Raw genomic sequence first — 19,903 nt, forward strand, 5'->3', positions numbered from 1 at the left:
AGTTTGGCTTCAAAATACACCTCGAAGTGACTTTTAGACCAACTCTTACCAAGGTTTTGAGCAAATAAATGACGTGCATTAAAGTAAAACATTCATTTTAATTTGAAAATGAAATTTTGACAATTAAATTGCAATTTAATTCTGAATAATCCCAATTCAAAAGTGTGATTAATCTGGTTTAAAATTGTTATCATTTGACAGCACTAATATAATAATTTTTGTAATAATTATTATTATAATATTAATAATGACATTATTAACCACAATATAAATATTAACACATATAACATGTAAAAATACATATATATGTATATTAGTGCTGTCAAATTACTTTTTTTTATATTTTAAACTTATTGTGCTGCAATGAAATGATTAATTGCTGCAATATTGTCGTGATCAGTTGCCCAGTGTAATAGAAAACTCAAAACCAAAGGTTTTGAGTTTTCTATTACACAAGAATTTGTGTTTATTTTCTGCTTTATGGAAGGCCGTTCTCCACACCTTAGCAATTAGTCACAAGTTGCTGGGTCAATGCTCGCTCTATGCCATATTGAGGGTTTTTCTTGTCTTCACCACACCTGGCTGTTTTTCCATCGCCTAAGGCCCCGTTTACACTAAGCCGAATAAGGTTATCCAGGGTAAATCCCACCTAACCTTATCCTTGTCCACACACAACAATGCCACCGTTTAAGACCCCCTCTCCCCCTCTGTCCGCCATCGCAACGCAACCTAGTACGCATGCGCGGAAAATGCGCACGTCATAGTCACCTCCAGTGTTGCTTTGTGTGCAAGTTCTTAAATGTAACTTATCTGAACAATAGCCAGTGTTGTGCTATTTTAATGAACTGGAATCCAGTGTGACTATTGTAGTGAATCACACCTGAGACATCTTAAATTAATCATATTTTTATGAGACACGTAAACAATGTGATAAAGCAGTGTTTTTCAACCACTGTGCCGTGGCACACTAGTGTGCCGTGAAATACCGTCTCGTGTGCAGTGGGAGATTATCTAATTTCACCTATTTGGGTTAAAAATATTTTTTGCAAACCGGTAATTATAGTCTGCAAATGATGTGTTGTTGTTGAGTGTCGGTGCTGTCTAGAGCTCGGCAGAGTAACCGTGTAATACTCTTCCATATCAGTAGGTGGCAGCAGGTAGCTAATTGCTTTATAGATGTCAGAAACAGTGGAAGGCAGGGTGCAGGTAAAAAGGTGTCTAATGCTTAAATCAAAAATAAACAAAAGGTGAGTGCCCCTAAGAAAAGGCATTGAAGCTTAGGGAAGGCTACGCAGAAGGAAACTAAAATTGAACTGGATGCAAAGTAAACAAAAACAGAATGCTGGACGACAGCAAAGACTTACTGTGGAGCAACAATGTCCCCACAAAGAAGGATAAAAACAATTGAAATATTCTTGATTGCTAAAACAAACTAGATGCGGGAAATATCGCTCAAAGGAAGACATGAAACTGCTACAGGAAAATACCAAAAAAAGAGAAAAAGCCACCAAAACAGGAGTGCAAGACAAGAACTAAAACACTACACACAGGAAATCAGCAAAAAACTCAATAAGTCAGGGCGTGTGACAGGTGGTGACAGTACACCTACTTTGAGACAAGAGCTGTAGTGATGCATGCTTGGTTATGGTTTAAAGTCATATCCAACAATTGCGACAACGACTTTTTACTGTCAACTGAGTTTAGTTGTTTAATGATTTCTGCTGGTGGTGTGCCTCCGCATTTTTTCAACGCAAAAAAATGTGCCTTGGCTCAAACAAGGTTGAAAAACACTGTGATAAAGAACATTTGATAACAGTCAATCTAGGGATTTCGATATCTGGTCAGGACACTCCTCACTCTTTTGCCTTCACCTTCATTGTCCATTCCTTTTTGGTGACTTTATATACTCTGGACCTACACGTAGAGTCCGCGACATACATGGCGGACAATAACTGATACAGTCTACTTTGCCAGTCCAAAAGCGTTCGCTGTTTTCCATAGTCTTCACTCGACGGCCAGGTAAAACAAAGCACACGCTACCTTTTTTATCACATCCACGGGAGCCTGCATTCTCGTTGTTTCTCCTTCGACAAATGGACAAAGTTTTTCGCTAAGTAGAATCACAGCTGACCTGGACATTGGAAAGTTCTCTTGCCGTCTGAGAAGTGTGTATCCCGAATAGCTGCAATGGCTTTCTCTTAAGGTATTCATGTGTGATTTCCACAAGTGTCTGTACATGTAAAAGAAGGAGAAACACGGGCATGTCTGGATGACTCACCTCCATATTTCCAGTGGTTAGCTCCGAGTTACGAAACCGCTTTATTATGAAGCTGGCTGTGGCGTGTTCTTTCTGACGTCACTTCCTGTGTGGTTGTGGTCTTACTGACTTCACTTCCTCTCTGAACTAGTTTGTAAACGATCAATGAGTCCATACAAAGCTAAGAGCCGGAGATTCAAGAAATAGACGGCGGACTTACTTGTGTAAAAAAATGACTAAGGAGAGGAACCTTAAATGATAGTTTAGTGTGGCTTTAGCGGGGTTTAGGCTAAATAATTATTCCTTTAAGGGGTTAAACGACTTAGTGTAGACGTAGCCTAAGACTTGCTCGTTGTTCGCCCTTGGGGACTGTTTGTTTTTTCTGGCTCCACGCTTTACTAGTGTTTAAGTTTTTATATTTTTCTCCTGCCTTGAATAGTTCAAATAGATTCCCGCTCGTCCTTCTGCATCAGTGCGAACACAACCATCGCAGCAACGCGACTAGAACGTAACAAATATAAGCAAATGACCTCGGTTTTATCTAAAGTCCCATCAGGGTGTATTTTGAAGCAACGTTTTCTCACGCGTCTTTGCGCATAACATCCCGCGCTGCCTTTTGACTCAAAATACATTGTGTGATTAATCTGCGTTTATCCACGATAATGCAATTAAAAAAAAAAAAATCTGATCTGATTTATTAATTATTGTTATTATTATTGATTTTTTTACTCATTGTTGATCCAATAAAAACTTATAGAATTTTCTCAAGTAGCGTGTCCCATATTAACAAATATATCGTTCATATAACCCAGGTCTGGGCAAATTAAGGCCCGGGGGCCACATGTGGCCCGTTAAGCTTTTCAATCTGGCCCGCCGGACATTCCCAAATAATTGTTTTAGATGTTTAAGATGTAAAGTGTAGCTGCCATTATGATGTGCAGTGATGTTTTCTAATGACCGTAAGTCTTCAACTATACTAAGTCTTTCAATGCTTGGAATCTGCATCATATACTAGTTACTATGGTCATCTAATTAGTTACTATGGTCATCTAATTAGTTACTATGGTCATCTAACTAGTTACTATGGTCATCTAATTAGTTACTATGGTCATCTAACTAGTTACTATGGTCATCTACTGAGTTACTATGGTCATCTAATGAGTTACTATGGTCATCTAATTAGTTGCTATGGTCATCTAATTAGTTACTATGGTCATCTAATGAATTACTATGGTCATCTAATGAGTTACTATGGTCATCCAATGAGTTGCTATGGTCATCTAATTAGTTACTATGGTAATGTAAGTCACAGCAGCTCAGACGAGGCACCAAGCAGTGTGGGTGGGGAGCGTTTCCACAGAGTGTTTCCAGAGCCTGAAATGTGGGTGTCAGGGACAGACGTGGAAGGAGATTTTTACAACAAAGTTCTAAAGCTTAGTGATATATCACATACATCAGATTGTAGGTGGCTTTATTTTTTACCCTTCGCGTTCATATGTCGCTGTGTTTGTGGCATTTTTGTTGCGTTTCGCTTGATTGTAAAATATATGGATGGAGAGGGGGTGTGACGCTCATAAGTTGTCAATATTCAGTGTTTTATCATTCATAGTTAATATTGTAAATCCCACATTCTTTATTTTCATGTACATTCTGGCTGTCTCATTCAGTAATTTTTCATTCTGTTTTTTAAGGCGGTCTGTCATAACGTTTTTAGCTTTCAATCAGACATTATTGTGAGGTTTTGTATTAGTGTTCATAAAAATAGGACCCAAGCAAGCATACTGTACAGCAGATTTTCACAGCTTTCATATGTGTATATATGTACATATATGTAAATATACATATTGTAGATTGATAGATATACTGGACCCCAGACACATTTTTTCTCTAAATTTGGAAGTGTGGGATTCTCTGCTTAGGCTGCTGCCCCCGCGACCCCATCTCTCCAAAATAGACAGCAATGCACATGCAAACATGTAGCAGATTAACACCCATGGCTTTGTGTTTATTGACTTTTCATTTGAGTAAATCTGCCACAGGGGAACAAAGTCATTCACCTGAGTTATCAGCTCCATCTGAGCCCTGTAGATAACTTTTCATTTCATACACTGCTCCAAATATATACAACCTGAAGTCTACTACACTCAAGTGTGCCATCAGAAGGAAATCAGATTCCATTTGAGCAGAGACTTATTTTTATGTGGAGTATTATTTTGTGGGCATGTGTTTCTTGGCAGTGTTGGAAGCCAGTAAATGATATTCAAACAAATAGGCTGAGAGGCTGTTTGCTTAGTTTGTTATTGATTGGTCAGCACACTGTCAAGGTGTGTTAGCCTCTGCACTCAACTGAGAGTTTCTAATACTTTTCACACTCTGCTGTGTCATTGCAACCATTGCCATTGGAGGCTTTGAGTTAATGGATTGTGTGATGTCATCTCAGCATTAATCTCCTCAAGCAAACAAAGCCCAACAGAGTTCAATGTGGGGAGGCTGGACAATCTTATCTGACTCTGCAGGCCATTTGGGAAGCCTGTCGTGTGTGCGTGTGTGTGCGTGTGCGTGTGCGTGTGTGTGTGTGTTCTTGTATTTCTACCCTTCTTGAGACATGAGGAAGGAAAAGTATCTTCCATATGAGGAGGTGTGAACAAGTGATGACAAATCATGGTCCCAATAACATTGCATCTAATAGACAATGTCTCATTTGCACCCCTGCTGGGGACATCTATCAAAATGAGGGTGGTCCCAAAAAGGAGGGATTTTTCAAAGTATCAGTTTTAAAAGTGCTCCCCCTCTGGTCAACATATGTAATAACAAGTGTGTGTAAGAAATTGAAATGTGCCCCCTTTGGCCAAAATTATTTAAAAAATAAATAAATATGTATATAGAGACATACTGTAATAACGAAGTAAATGATGAAGATTAAGAACCAATTACAAACAAAACATTCAAAAACAATATTTTACTAAAAGCAGTCGTTTTCACAATTTCTCTTATTTTTTTCTGTTTCTGTAATATTGCAATATTTTCTCATAAAATTATTACTTTTTAATGTAAAATTATTCCTTTTTGATGCAAAAAGGTGACATTTGTCATTTAAAATTCTGACTTATCACAATTTTGCCAATTCTTTTGTTGTTCTTGTAAAATAGAGACATTTTTAAAGCAAAATTATTTGTCATAATTTTGCCAAGTAAAATTCCGATTTTTGTTATAATATTACCAACATTTTAAAGTTTTCTTATGAAAGTGTGACTTTTGTCGAGTAAAATTACGACTCTTTTCATACAATTGTCAAAATGTTAAGCTTTTCTTGTAAAATTGCGACTGTTATTGAGTAAAATTCCAACTTTTATCATAATATTGCACACATTTTCCGTTTTTCTTGTAAAATGTTGACTTGCGTTGAGTAAAATGACGACTTTTATTATAATACAGCCAAAATTCTAAGTTTTTCTTGTGAAATTGTGACCTTTTTCTTGTGAAAGTCCAACTAATTTTTTACAACAAGCTTTTTTATATTTGCATAGTATGTATGTATTATTAATGTTGTAAATACTAATCTTTATACAGGTATATCTAGAAAGGGTGGTCCTAAAGAGGGAGGCATTTTTCTTAGGTCTCAAGAATGTAACAATTACAAGTGTGTGTGTGTGTGTGTGTGTGTGTGTGTGTGTGTGTGTGTGTGTGTGTGTGTGTGTGTGTGTTCTTGTATTTCTAACCTTCTTGAGACATGAAGAAGGAAAAGTATCTTCCATATGAGGAGGTGTGAACAAGTGATGACATAAATCATGGTCCCAATAACATTGCATCTAATAGACAATGTCTCATTTGCACCCCTGCTGGGGACATCTATCAAAATGAGGGTGGTCCCAAAAAGGAGGGATTTTTAAAGTATCGGTTTTAAAAGTGCTCCCCCTCTGCTCAATATATGTAATAACAAGTGTGTGTAAGAAATTGAAATGTGCCCCCTTTGGCCAAAATTAATTAAATAAATAAATATGTATATAGAGACATACTGTAATAACGAAGTAAATGAAAAAATTCAAAAAAAATATTTTACTAAAAGCAGTCGTTTTCACAATTTCTCTTCTTTTTTTTCCCTGTTCTGTAATATTGCAATATTGTCTCATAAAATTATTACTTTTTAATGTAAAATGATTCCTTTTTAATGCAAAAAGGTGACATTTGTCATTTAAAATTCTGACTTATCACAATATTGCCAATTCTTTTGTTGTTCTTGTAAAATAGAGACATTTTTTTAGCAAAATTATTTGTCATAATTTTGCCAAGTAAAATTCCGATTATTGTTATAATATTGCCAACATTTTAAAGTTTTCTTATAAAAGTGTGACTTTTGTCGAGTAAAATTACGACTCTTTTCATAAAATTGTCAAAATGTTAAGCTTTTCTTGTAAAATTGCGACTGTTATTGAGTAAAATTCCAACTTTTATCATAATATTGCACACATTTTCAGTTTTTCTTGTAAAATGTTGACTTGCGTTGAGTAAAATGACGACTTTTATTACAATACAGCCAAAATTCCAAGTTTTTCTTGTGAAATTGTGACCTTTTTCTTGTGAAAGTCCAACTAATTTTTTACAGCAAGCTTTTTTATATTTGCATAGTATGTATATATTATTAATGTTGTAAATACTAATCTTTATATATCTAGAAAGGCTGGTCCTAAAGAGGTAGGAATTTATTTCAGGTCTCAAGAAGGTAACAAATACAAGCGTGCGTGCGTGCGTGCGTTTTCAGAATAATAAATCCATCACCCTTGTCTACACTACACAGCCAAAGAGGCTGACTTGTGTGACAAAGTGGTTGGCTCTTCACAATATTACCAGTGCAGTGCCCCTAATAGCAGCCACCTCTGCTGCTTAATGTCCTGACACTAATTAATTCACGGAATTAACTTTGAGAGCACAAATAAGAGGGGGAAAAAAAAACAAAGATTAGGTAGTTTGAATTAGATTGCTGTTCCCTTACTATCTCTCGCCTCTTTGGTGTTGTTCAAGTCTTTAGCTGCACAGGTAAATGAAGAGCACAAAAGTGGAAGGCATGAGCAACAATACACAGTTATGAACTCACTTTAACGCCACCATTTGTATCTGTCGTTGCCATGGTGACCATAGATCACTGACTTTTGTGGTCCATGATGTTGATCGATCAGCCTGGACACCACCCAGCCCTACTTTTCATGCTGGATTTTGGACACCACTGAACTAACACCCATCCATCCATCCATTTTCTACCGCTTGTCGGGGTTGTGGGGGTGCTGGAGCCTATCCCAGCTGCACACGGGTTGAAGGCAGCATACACCCTGGACAAGTCACCACCTCATCACAGGGCCAACACAGATAGACAGACAACATTCACACTCACTAGGGACCATTTAGTGTTGCCAATCAACCTATCCCCAGGTGCATGTCTTTGGAGGTGGGAGGGGCCTATCCCCAGGTGCATGTCTTTGGAGGTGGGTGGAAGTACCCACACAGTCACGGGGAGAACATGCAAACTCCACACAGAAAGACCCCGAGCCCGGGGATCGAACCCAGGACCTTTGTATTGTGAGGCACATGCACTAACCCCTGTACCACGTGCAGCCCTGCACTAAAACCATTAGTAAAGTTAAAGTACCACTGATAGTCACACACACACTAGGTGTGGTGAAATAACCTTCTGCATTAGACCCATCCCCTTGTTCCACCCCCTGGGAGGTGAGGGGAGCAGTGAGCAGCAGCGGTGGCCGTGCCCGGGAATAATTTTGGTGAATTAACCCCCAATTACAACTTTTGATGCTGAGTGCCAAGCAGGGAGGTAATGAATCCCATTTTTATAGTCTTTGGTATGACTCGGCCGGGGTTTAAACTCACAACCTACCAGTCTCAGGGCTGACAGTCTAACCACTAGGCCACTGAGCAGGCCTATAATAATAATAAAGCCTAATAATAAATAGTCCGTATCTATATAGCGCTTTACTATACCTGGAATGATACCTGTACATGACTTGTCACATTCACCCATTCACACATTCACACACTGATGGCGGGAGCTGCCATGCAAAGCGCTAACCACCACCCATCAGGAGCAAGGGTGAAGTGTTTTGCTCAAGGACACAGCAGCCGTGACTAGGATGGTAGAAGCTGGGATCAAATTGGGAACCCTCGAGTTGCTGGCACTGGCACGGCCACTCTACCCCATAATAAAACACATTCGTTATAATAAATGATTATGCATGATAGTCATCTCAACACACTTTTACCACTGTCTCGGAACAACAGTTTCACTGTTTTTAAATCTCCATTTTCATAATATGAAAACAGTTGTTTTTAGCCAGGATGTGCTGCTAGGCCCGGGGTCAGCAGCCAAGCGGCTCTCTTTGGCGCCGTCCTAGTGGCTCACTGGAGTAATTTTAAAAAAGGATTGAAAAAGATGGGGGGGAAAAGTAATTTTTTTGTTGTAGTCGGATTTTCGTTTGGGGACAAACATGCCACAAACCTTGTTAGAACTACCACTGTTTAATATGTTTCTGTGTATGCTTCACTGGTGAACATCCTTTTGTCCTACTCATTTCGGCGGTTCTTGAACTCACCATAGTGTGGACTGTGACGCAACAGTTTGTTTACATGTCAAATCTTCCACTCCTTCTTTGTCTTATTTTGTCCAACAAATGTTTTTTGCTGTGCGTGAATGCACAAAGGTGAGTTTTGGTGATGTTATTGACTTGTTGGAGTGCTGATCAGGCATATTTGGTCAGTGCATGACGGCAAGCTAATCTATGCTAACATGCTATTTAGGCTAGCTGTATGTACATATTGCATCATTATGCCTCATTTGTAGGTATATTTGAACTCATTTAATATCCTTTACTTGCATCCTCTTTGTATGTAATTTAGTTTTGCATGTCTCATGACATCCATCCATTTTCTACCGCTTGTCCCTTTTGGGGTCGCGGAACCAAAAGGGATAAGCGGTAGAAAATGGATGGATGTCTCATGACACATTATCTGTATGTAATATTGGCTGCATTTCAGATAGTTGTTGGTGTGCCGTGTTGTTCCAGACCACAGCAAACATTACCTAGACCTAAATCTATCAGAAGAAGACAGCCTGCCGTGTCCTTTAACATGGACACACACATCTATATCTTTGGCCGTTAAAAACCTCTCATTTCCAGGAGTTATCTCACCTTCTGGGTAGCCTCTGATTTATTAAAGGGGAACATTATCACCAGACCTATGTAAGCGTCAATATATACCTTGATGTTGCAGAAGAAATACCATATATTTTTTTAACCGATTTCCGAACTCTAAATGGGTGAATTTTGGCGAATTAAACGCCTTTCTAATATTTGCTCTCGGAGCGATGACGTCACAACGTGGCATCACATCGTGAAACAATCCGCCATTTTCTCAAACACCGAGTCAAATCAGCTCTGTTATTTTCCGTTTTTTCGACTGTTTTCCGTACCTTGGAGACATCATGCCTCGTCGGTGTGTTGTCGGAGGGTGTAACAACACGAACAGGGACGGATTCAAGTTGCACCAGTGGCCCAAAGATGCGAAAGTGGCAAGAAATTGGACGTTTGTTCCGCACACTTTACCGACGAAAGCTATGCTACGACAGAGATGGCAAGAATGTGTGGATATCCTGTGACACTCAAAGCAGATGCATTTCCAACGATAAAGTCAAAGAAATCTGCCGCCAGACCCCCATTGAATCTGCCGGAGTGTGTGAGCAATTCAGGGACAAAGGACCCTCGGTAGCACGGTAAGCAATGGCGGCAGTTTGTTCCCGCAGACAAGCGAGCTAAACCCCCTATCGACCCTAGCTTCCCTGGCCTGCTGACATCAACTCCAAAACTGGACAGATCAGCTTTCAGGAAAAGAGCATGGATGAGGGTATGTCTACAGAATATATTAATTGATGAAAATTGGGCTGTCTGCACTCTCAAAGTGCATGTTGTTGCCAAATGTATTTCATATGCTGTAAACCTAGTTCATAGTTGTTAGTTTCCTTTAATGCCAAACAAGCACATACCAATCGTTGGTTAGAAGGCGATCGCCAAATTCGTCTTCGCTTTCTCCCGTGTCGCTGGCTGTCGTGTCGTTTTCGTCGGTTTCGCTTGCATACGGTTCAAACCGATATGGCTCAATAGCTTCAGTTTCATCTTCAATTTCGTTTTCGCTACCTGCCTCCACACTACAACCATCCGTTTCAATACATGCGTAATCGGTTGAATCGCTTAAGCCGCTGAAATCCGAGTCTGAATCCGAGCTAATGTCGCTATAGCTTGCTGTTCTTTCCGCCATGTTTGTTTGTATTGGCATCACTATGTGACGTCACAGGAAAATGGACGGGTGGTTAAAATCAGGCACTTTGAAGCTTTTTTTAGGGATATTGCGTGATGGGTAACATTTTGAAAAAAACTTCGAAAAATATAATAAGCCACTGGGAACTGAATTTGAATGGTTTTAACAATTCTGAAATTGTGATAATGTTCCCCTTTAATGGTTTCTAACGTTGTGAAAATGTGTAGAATAAATATTACATTTCAACATTTCTGTCAACGAAGATTTGCTTCAGCCTGCGACACATAGTCATTTTGATAGTAGGCTATTATAGCTAATACAGACACTTACGTCATGTGTTGCCTTCATTATAACTAGGGATGTCCGATAATGGCTTTTTGCCGATATCCGATATTCCGATATTGACCAAACCCTTAATTACCGATACCGATATCAACCGATACCGATATCAACCGATACTGATATATACAGTCGTGGAATTAACATATTATTATGCCTAATTTGGACAACCAGGTATGGTGAAGATAAGGTCATTTAAAAAATAAAAATATATAAGATTAATAAATTAAAAACATTTTCTTGAATAAAAAAGAAAGTAAAACAATATAAAAACCGTTACATAGAAACTAGTAATTAATGAAAATGAGTAAAATTAATAATAATAATAATAATAATAATACATTTTATTTATAAGACGCCTTTCTGGGCACTCAAGGACACCGTACAAAATCACAACAATAAAATCAAATTGGATAAAAACAACAACAACAACAACGAATAGAAAAGAAAATATGATTACAATGAATAAGCAGTCAGGAGTAGGTGTGTTTTGAGTCTTGATTTGAAGAGGGATATTGAATCTAAGTTGCGAAGGTCTGGTGGTAAAGAGTTCCAAAGGTGTGGGGCAGAGCGGCTGAAAGCTCGGGCACCCATGGTGGACAGTTTAAATAAAGGGACAGTGAGATGGATGGATGAAGAGGAAATTAACTGTTAAAGGTTAATACTATTACTGGACCTGCAGCACGCACAATCATGTGTGCTTACGGACTGTATCCCTTGCGGACTGTATTGATCTATATTGATATATAATGTAGTAACCAGAATATTAATAACAGAAAGAAACAACCCTTTTGTGTGAATGAGTGTAAATGGGGGAGGGATGTTTTTTGGGTTGGTGTACTAATTGTAAGTGTATCTTGTGTTTTTTATGTTGATTTAATTTAAAAAAAAAACAAACAAACAAAAAAAAAAACGATAATAGAAAAACCGATACCGATAATTTCCGATATTACATTTTAAAGCATTTATCGGCCGATAATATCGGACAGCTCTAATTATAACACTTATGTACAGCTTTTCATTTTGTATTAGTGTTTTGTATTTTTGGTCCAATATGGCTCTTTTAACATTTTGGGTTGCTGACCCCTGGTCTAGGCAACATCAGCATGACGTATAAGTGCAGTGTGCACATGCACTGGCTGTAAACAGACACTCAGGTGTATCACAAGGTCACATCACTGTTGGCAAACACTGCACATTGCAGATAGGATGTGCTTGTTTGGACTCGGGGGCCATGGCGACAGCGGCCAGATTAGTCACTCACACTTTTAAGGAGCTCACCCGCCGCCGTGAACGCCTGTCGGAGTAGATCCTAACACGTCTGTCCGCCGCCATGTTCAGGTGACTTCTCTTCACCGATGTCAAAGCTCTTTTTGCACCGTGAAGGAGGAAACTATGTGGTGTTTTTTTTTTTATGTTTTCAAGGTGTCTGATCAAGGATTTCGAGGCACGTCCGTCCGTGACTCACCTTCTGGAGCATCCCTTCGTCAAGCAGGCCCATGGCAAAGACGTGGCCCTCCGACATCAATTGGCGGCTCTCGTTAAGGAGCAGCAAGAACTTGGCTGCGCAGCAAAAACCAAGTAAGTCTGTTTTATTTCTGAAGACGTGCAAGGACGGCAAAGTGTGGGGTTGCACAAAAATCACTGGTTATCACTTTTCAATCCAGCAGGGGGCAGGCAGTTATCTTATTTTGCAGGTGTGCATTGTGAAGTTCATCAGTAATGGACATGGGAGTGTGATTAAAGAGAAGTTAGGCGACTGTGACTAATTCACACTGGCTTATACTTTTGCTGACTAACCATGGTTCAATAGAAAAGTGGTGGACTTGGCAGCCTTTTGTACAAATAATTAAACCATCAAAGAGTGTTGTGTCAAGTATTTTAGCCCAGGGGTAAATATGCATGTTAATTAGCTATCCAAAGATGTATTATAAATGTTTTATCATATTGACTGTGATATTATTATACATATTTTGGTTCAACTGTAAAGTAGAAATAAAAAAAACTGTTACTTTCTTCCTCATCATACTGAAATGTGCTTCTTATACAGCTCCTTTAATTTCACTAAGATCATAACATGTAGTTCAGTGCAATTAATACCAAGAAAAGGCACATTATTTCTTATTATATTTACACCTGCACTAAAAAGAGCTGTGAATTTATTGTTGTAAACTAAAGAATAGTCATCAACCACAATAATGAACATTGCTGAATAGGGATGTCCGATAATGGCTTTTTGCCGATATTCCGATATTGTCCAACTCTTTAATTACAGATACCAACCGATACCGATATCAACCGATATATACAGTCGTGGAATTAACACATTGTTATGCCTAATTTGGACAACCAGGTATGGTGAAGATAAGGTACTTTTAAGAAAAATTAATAAAATAAAATAAGATAAATAAATTAATAACATTTTCTTGAATAAAAAAAGAAAGTAAAACAATATAAAAACAGTTACATAGAAACTAGTAATTAATGAAAATGAGTAAAAGTAACTGTTAAAGGTTAGTACTATTAGTGGACCAGCAGCACGCACAATCATGTGTGCTTACGGACTGTATCCCTTGCAGACTGTATTGATCTATATTGATATATAATGTAGGAACCAGAATATTAATAACAGAAAGAAGCAACCCCTTTGTGTGAATGAGTGTAAATGGGGTAGGGAGTTTTTTTGGGTTGGTGCACTAATTGTAAGTGTATCTTGTGTTTTTTATGTTGATTTAAATAAAATAAAAACCAAAAAAAAAACCCGATACCGATAATTTCCGATATTACATTTTAACGCATTTATCGACATCTCTATTGCTGAATTAACATTGCTAAAAATGAGCACTGTGATCTGTAAAAACAGAATTTGTAATACAGCTCTTTTGGATCTCATTAGATTGTGCAGGTGTGCCTAATGTTGTGGCCGGTGATTGAATGTGACAGACTCCCATCTGCCTATGGCTTAAGAAAGTCTGATATTTGCACTTCTTCCTTGTCATGGAGGAGTTCACTGAGCCTGCCCTTGACGGAGTGTTTTGATGTGCTGCCAGCTCTGTTTACTCCCAAGAGCACTGCAGCCGCCGCCTTCAGCCTGATCCCTCAATTCCTGTCCTCAGTGAAAGTGGATAATGGGATTAGCAGCTTGTAGGGCGAGAACCGGGCTCCCCCGGTTTTAGTCTCTCGTGCCACAGATCGGGCGCACAATATCTCCAGATAGGGAGAATAAAGAAATTGAGAAGTTAAAAGCAGCTGCTGTAGGTGCAAAATTGTAATCTATCCGCCGACGCTTTGGAGCAACACAAGTCTGTGAAGGGACTTTGTGATGAGCAGACACTTCAACCAGCACCTTTTTCTATGTCTGATATGCACTCATTCACAATAGGATTGAACTGCACAGGCTATTGACCTGAAACTTGAATATACATCAACTTATTTATGCTACGATTGCTAATTGCACTGCAAAAAGTCAGTGTTCAAAAACAAAAACAAAAAATACAAAAATGAGGGGTATTTTATTTGAACAAAGCAAAATTATCTGCCAATAGAACAAGAAAATTTGGTTTGTCAAGACTTTCCAAAACAAGTCAAATTAGCTAACCTCAATGAACCCAAAAATACCTTAAAATTAGGGATGTCCGATAATGGCTTTTTGCCGATATCCGATATTCCGATATTGTCCAACTCTTTAATTACCGATACCGATATCAACCGATATATACAGTCATGGAATTAACACATTAATATGCCTAATTTGGACAACCAGTTATGGTGAAGATAAGGTCCTTTTTAAAAATAATAATAAAATAAAATAAGATAAATAAATTAAAAACATATTCTTGAATTAAAAAAGAAAGTAAAACAATATAAAAACAGTTACATAGAAACCAGTAATTAATGAAAATGAGTATAATTAACTGTTAAAGGTTAGTACTATTAGTGGACCAGCTTATGTGTGCTTACGGACTGTATCCCTTGCAGACTGTATTGATATATATTGATATATAATGTAGGAACCAGAATATTAATAACAGAAAGAAACAACCCTTTTGTGTGAATGAGTGTGAATGGGGGAGGGAAGTTTTTTGGGTTGGTGCACTAATTGTAAGTGTATCTTGTGTTTTTTATGTTGATTTAATAAAAAAAAACAACCCGATACCGATAATTTCCGATATTACATTTTAAAGCATTTATCGGCCGATAATATCGGCCTGCCGATATTATCGGACATCTCTACTTAAAATAAGTACCGTATTTTTCGGAGTATAAGTCGCACCGGAGTATAAGTCGCACCTGCCGAAAATGCATAATAAAAAAAGGAAAAAAACATATATAAGTCGCACTGGAGCCCGGCCAAACTATGAAAAAAACTGCGACTTATAGTCCGAAAAATACGGTATATTCTCACTAATAACAACTGTACTACTACATGAGTACGTATTTTCTATTGTTTCATTGAAAATAAAACAGCAAAGTCCATTTGGCTGTCATCTGTTTTAATATGAGACACAATTGTGTCAAAGTCATGATTTTTTTTTTACATGCTTGAAATAAGAAATTATTACTTTACAAAAGTAGTTTTATACTTGTGAGTGTTGATGACACAGCTTTGCAACACTTGATATTCTAGTTTCAAGCATGTTTTACTCAATATAGGTCATCAAATCTCAGCAACAAGCTGTAATATCTTACTGAGATCATTTAGGACCAAAACACTTAAAACAAGTAAAACACTATTAACATAAAATCTGCTTAGTGAGAAGAATTATCTTATCAGACAGAAAATAAGCAAATATCACCCTTATTTGAGATATTTAATCTTACTTAGATTTCAGTTTTTGCAGTGTGTATGTAATATACAGACCATATAAATGCCTTGTCAAGATTTTCCGTCGTTGTCAAGGTTTTTATTGGCAAAAATATGCATACGCACACATTTTTTTTATTTGCATTTATTTATTTATTTATTTTTGTCCTGTCCAGCTTCTCAGGCAAATCACATAGTTGATATAGTTTACTTTACAAAAGAGAAGTGTAGGATACTTCTCTTGTTGCCTTATTTGACTTTATTAAATGTATTTATATTATCATTCGGTGCACACACATTTTTAGGTTCAGATGCCCAATCTAATGACAGCCAGTGAATACAAAACATCTGCTTTTACAAATATCCTCAGTCTTGAGTGACCCTGTCAAAGGTATTCATTAAAGACTGCACTGTGGTGTGACAAAATATTCATTATGGTAAATAAATGTCCCTATTAGGGCACATACCAATATAAGGCTAATGTGCGATGAGGTGGCGACTTGTCCAGGGTGTACCCCGCCTTCCGCCCGATTGTAGCTGAGATAGGCTCCAGCGCCCCCCGTGACCCCAAAAGGCAATAAGCGGTAGAAAATGGATGGATGGATAGACTAGGGATGCAGCTATTGATTATTTTAGTAATGAAGTGATCTATTGATTATTTTGTTTGATTAATCGAGTAATCGGAGAAAACACAATAGCCTCATTGCGTATTTTAGAGAAAATAGTTGCAATTAAAAAATACTTTTCTGATGTCTTTTATCCCTTTTCTTATGAATGCACACCATCAACTTTGACATGGGAGAGCACCAATGAATAAGACCTATGTGTCAAAGTCCCAGGGACCCCATCAAGTCATAAAAATGGGGTCCCATAGTAAATTTTTGGGGTCGCACTCTTTTGTAAGCGTTTTGAAAAGAAATTATATATGTATTCATGTTATATCTCACATTCTATATTGTGTTTTGGAAAAATGTTGTGATAAACGTTACTTTATTCATTAAAAAAATAATAAAAAAGAAAACACATTTTTATGCATATGTAAATGTATTCAGTTATAAACATTAATTCACTTTCTTCTTTCCTTCATGGATCTAAACTTTACCGCTGCCGCTATTTTTCTCTATATTTTTATTGTAATATTTTCAGAATGTGTTTGTTCCATTTTTGGCCAAAGTAAGACGAAAAAAACAATCTAAAGTTGTCTTTATTTTTTAGTTTTAATGCCATGATTTTAATAGTCCGCCCCGTGTGTGCACAGATTTTCCTCCATGCGGCCCCTGAGCTAAAAGGACTTTGACATCCCTGGTATAAGAGAATAAAAAAGTATTAAAAAAGTGTAGCCTAAAACTAGGAAATAAAGAATAAACAAGGAACCAAACAAAGAAAAAAGGATTTCTGATTAGGAATTAGAGCACAGTCATTGTGACTTTTTTTTTTTTTTATTAGTATAACAATTCTCTGTTGTAGTGCAAAAACGTTAACATGTCGTCATGTTCTGAGCTCAAACTTGCCCATTAAAAAATACAATTCCCTTTGTGTGTTCATATTGTTTAGTCGCTCATTTAAATTGTTTGTTTAAATGATTAATGCTGAGGTGTTAATATTCAAAGATGTCAACGTACTGACAATATAACCTGGTCTTGTAATCTTGTAAAAAGAGCTCAGCAGCGCATGCACTTTTTGCGTCGGATGAAAAGAGCACAGCTCCCTCCCCCCATTCTCACCACGTTCTACAGAGGCACTATAGAGAGCCTGCTGACCAACAGCATCTCTGTCTGGACTGGAGCCTGCAATGCCTCAGACTGGAAGTCTCTCCAGAGAGTGGTGAGGACGGCGGAAAAGATCATCAGGACTCCTCTTCCTCCTATCCAGGAGATCGCAAAAAGCCGCTGCCTGACCAGGGCTCAGAAAATCTGCAAAGACTCCTCCCACCCCCACCAAGGACTGTTTTCACTGCTGGACTCTAGAAAGAGGTTCCGCAGCCTCCGAAGCAGAACCTCCAGGTTCTGTAACAGCTTCTTCCCTCAAGCCTTAAGACTCTTGAACGCATCATAATTAAATTATACCCTCAACTCCCCCCAAAATGGATTAACTCGCTGGAATAAAAAAGAAAATATAACAACATCCATAAACGTGGACGCATGTGAAAAAGTGCAATACATTTATCTGTACAGTAATCTATTTATTTATTTATATATATTTATATATATATTTATTTGTTTTATATATATATATATTTATATATTATTTATATATATTTATTTATTTATATATGCACCTTAATGCTTTTTTTATCCTGCACTACCATAAGTTTATGTAACGAAATTTCGTTCTTTTCTGTGCTGTAAAGTTCAAATTTGAATGACAATAAAAAGGAAGTCTAAGTCTAAGTGTACTCATGTATAGACAGATAAGACCGTAGATGGTGAATGTACTGTAGAGACGTTATCGTTTTGGTCAAAATAACTACATTTCCCATGAGTCTGCAGGAAGTTGATGTGAGGAAAAAGGTGCTAATATTGTTTAAGGTACTCCATGCAATCTGGATTTTTATAAATGTATTTAGTTAAACTCATTAAATGAATCATCAATGCAAAAAAAAAAGTATGATTTTTTTCTAATTGAATTACGGTCAATTTAATGGATGAATGATTGCAGCCCTAATGTAGATGACAAGCCCAATGTACAAACCCTGTTTCCATATGAGTTGGGAAATTGTGTTAGATGTAAATATAAACGGAATACAATGATTTGCAAATCCTTTTCAACCCATATTCAATTGAATATGCTACAAAGACAACATATTTGATGTTCAAACTGATAAACATTTTTTGTTTTTTTGCAAATAATCATTAACTTATTTGGAACATCCCACATGTGAACAGGCAAATTGGGAACAGGTGGGTGCCATGATTGGGTATAAAAGTAGATTCCATGAAATGCTCAGTCATTCACAAACAAGGATGGGGCGAGGGTCACCTATTTGTCAACAATAGCGTGAACAAATTGTTTAACAGTTTAAGAAAAACCTTTCTCAACCAGCTATTGCAAGGAATTTAGGGATTTCACCATCTACGGTCTGTAATATCATCAAAGGGTTCAGAGAATCTGGAGAAATCACTGCACGTAAGCAGCTAAGCCCGTGACCTTGGGTCCCTCAGGCTGTACTGCATCAACAAGCGACATCAGTGTGTAAAGGATATCACCACATGGGCTCAGGAACACTTCAGAAACCCACTGTCAGTAACTACAGTTGGTCGCTACATCTGTAAGTGCAAGTTAAAACTCTCCTATGCAAGGCGAAAACCGTTTTTCAACAACACCCAGAAACGCCGTCGGCTTCGCTGGGCCTGAGCTCATCTAAGATGGACTGATTCAAAGTGGAAAAGTGTTCTGTGGTCTGACGAGTCCACATTTCAAATTGTTTTTGGAAACTGTGGACGTCGTTTCCTCCGGACCAAAGGGGAAAAGAACCATCCGGATTGTTATAGGCGCAAAGTTGAAAAGCCAGCATCTGTGATGGTATGAGGGTGTATTAGTGTCCAAGACATGGGTAACTTACACATCTGTGAAGGCGCCATTAATGCTGAAAGGTACATACAGGTTTTGGAGCAACATATGTTGCCATCCAAGCAACGTTACCATGAACGCCCCTGCTTATTTCAGCAAGACAATGCCAAGCCACATGTTACATCAACGTGGCTTCATAGTAAAAGAGTGCGGGTAGTAGACTGGCCTGCCTGTAGTCCAGACCTGTCTCCCATTGAAAATGTGTGGCGCATTATGAAGTCTAAAATACCACAACGGAGACCCCCGGACTGTTGAACAACTTAAGCTGTACATCAAGCAAGAATGGGAAATAATTCCACCTGAGAAGCTTAAAAAATGTTTATCCTCAGTTCCCAAACGTTTACTGAGTATTGTTAAAAGGAAAGGCCATGTAACACAGTGGTGAACATGCCCTTTCCCAACTATTTTGGCACGTGTTGCAGCCATGAAATTCTAAGTTAATTATTATTTGCAAAAAAAAGAAAAGTTTATGAGTTTGAACATCAAATATCTTGTCTTTGTAGTGCATTCAACTGAATATGGGTTGAAAAAGATTTGCAAATCATTGTATTCCGTTTGTATTTACATCTAACACAATTTCCCAACTCATATGGAAACGGGGTTTGTACATAGAAACC

General features: G+C 37.8%; 1 protein-coding gene across 6 annotated transcripts in view; it reads left to right on the forward strand.

The window, feature by feature from the left end:
- myo3b (myosin IIIB) overlaps positions 1-19,903 on the forward strand; it is a 304,160-nt gene that overhangs the window by 41,995 nt on the left and 242,262 nt on the right. For all 6 annotated transcript variants that reach the window (XR_009816499.2, XM_061971641.2, XM_061971640.2 and 3 more), the window contains one exon: positions 12,338-12,493. Coding sequence is in view for 5 of the 6 variants with exons in the window: in XM_061971641.2 (XP_061827625.1) it covers positions 12,338-12,493 (156 nt within the window). In the remaining variant the exon portion in view is untranslated. The remainder of the gene's footprint in view (positions 1-12,337; positions 12,494-19,903) is intronic.

The sequence above is a fragment of the Nerophis lumbriciformis genome, linkage group LG13, assembly GCF_033978685.3.
Source record: "Nerophis lumbriciformis linkage group LG13, RoL_Nlum_v2.1, whole genome shotgun sequence".
NCBI lineage: Eukaryota > Metazoa > Chordata > Actinopteri > Syngnathiformes > Syngnathidae > Nerophis > Nerophis lumbriciformis.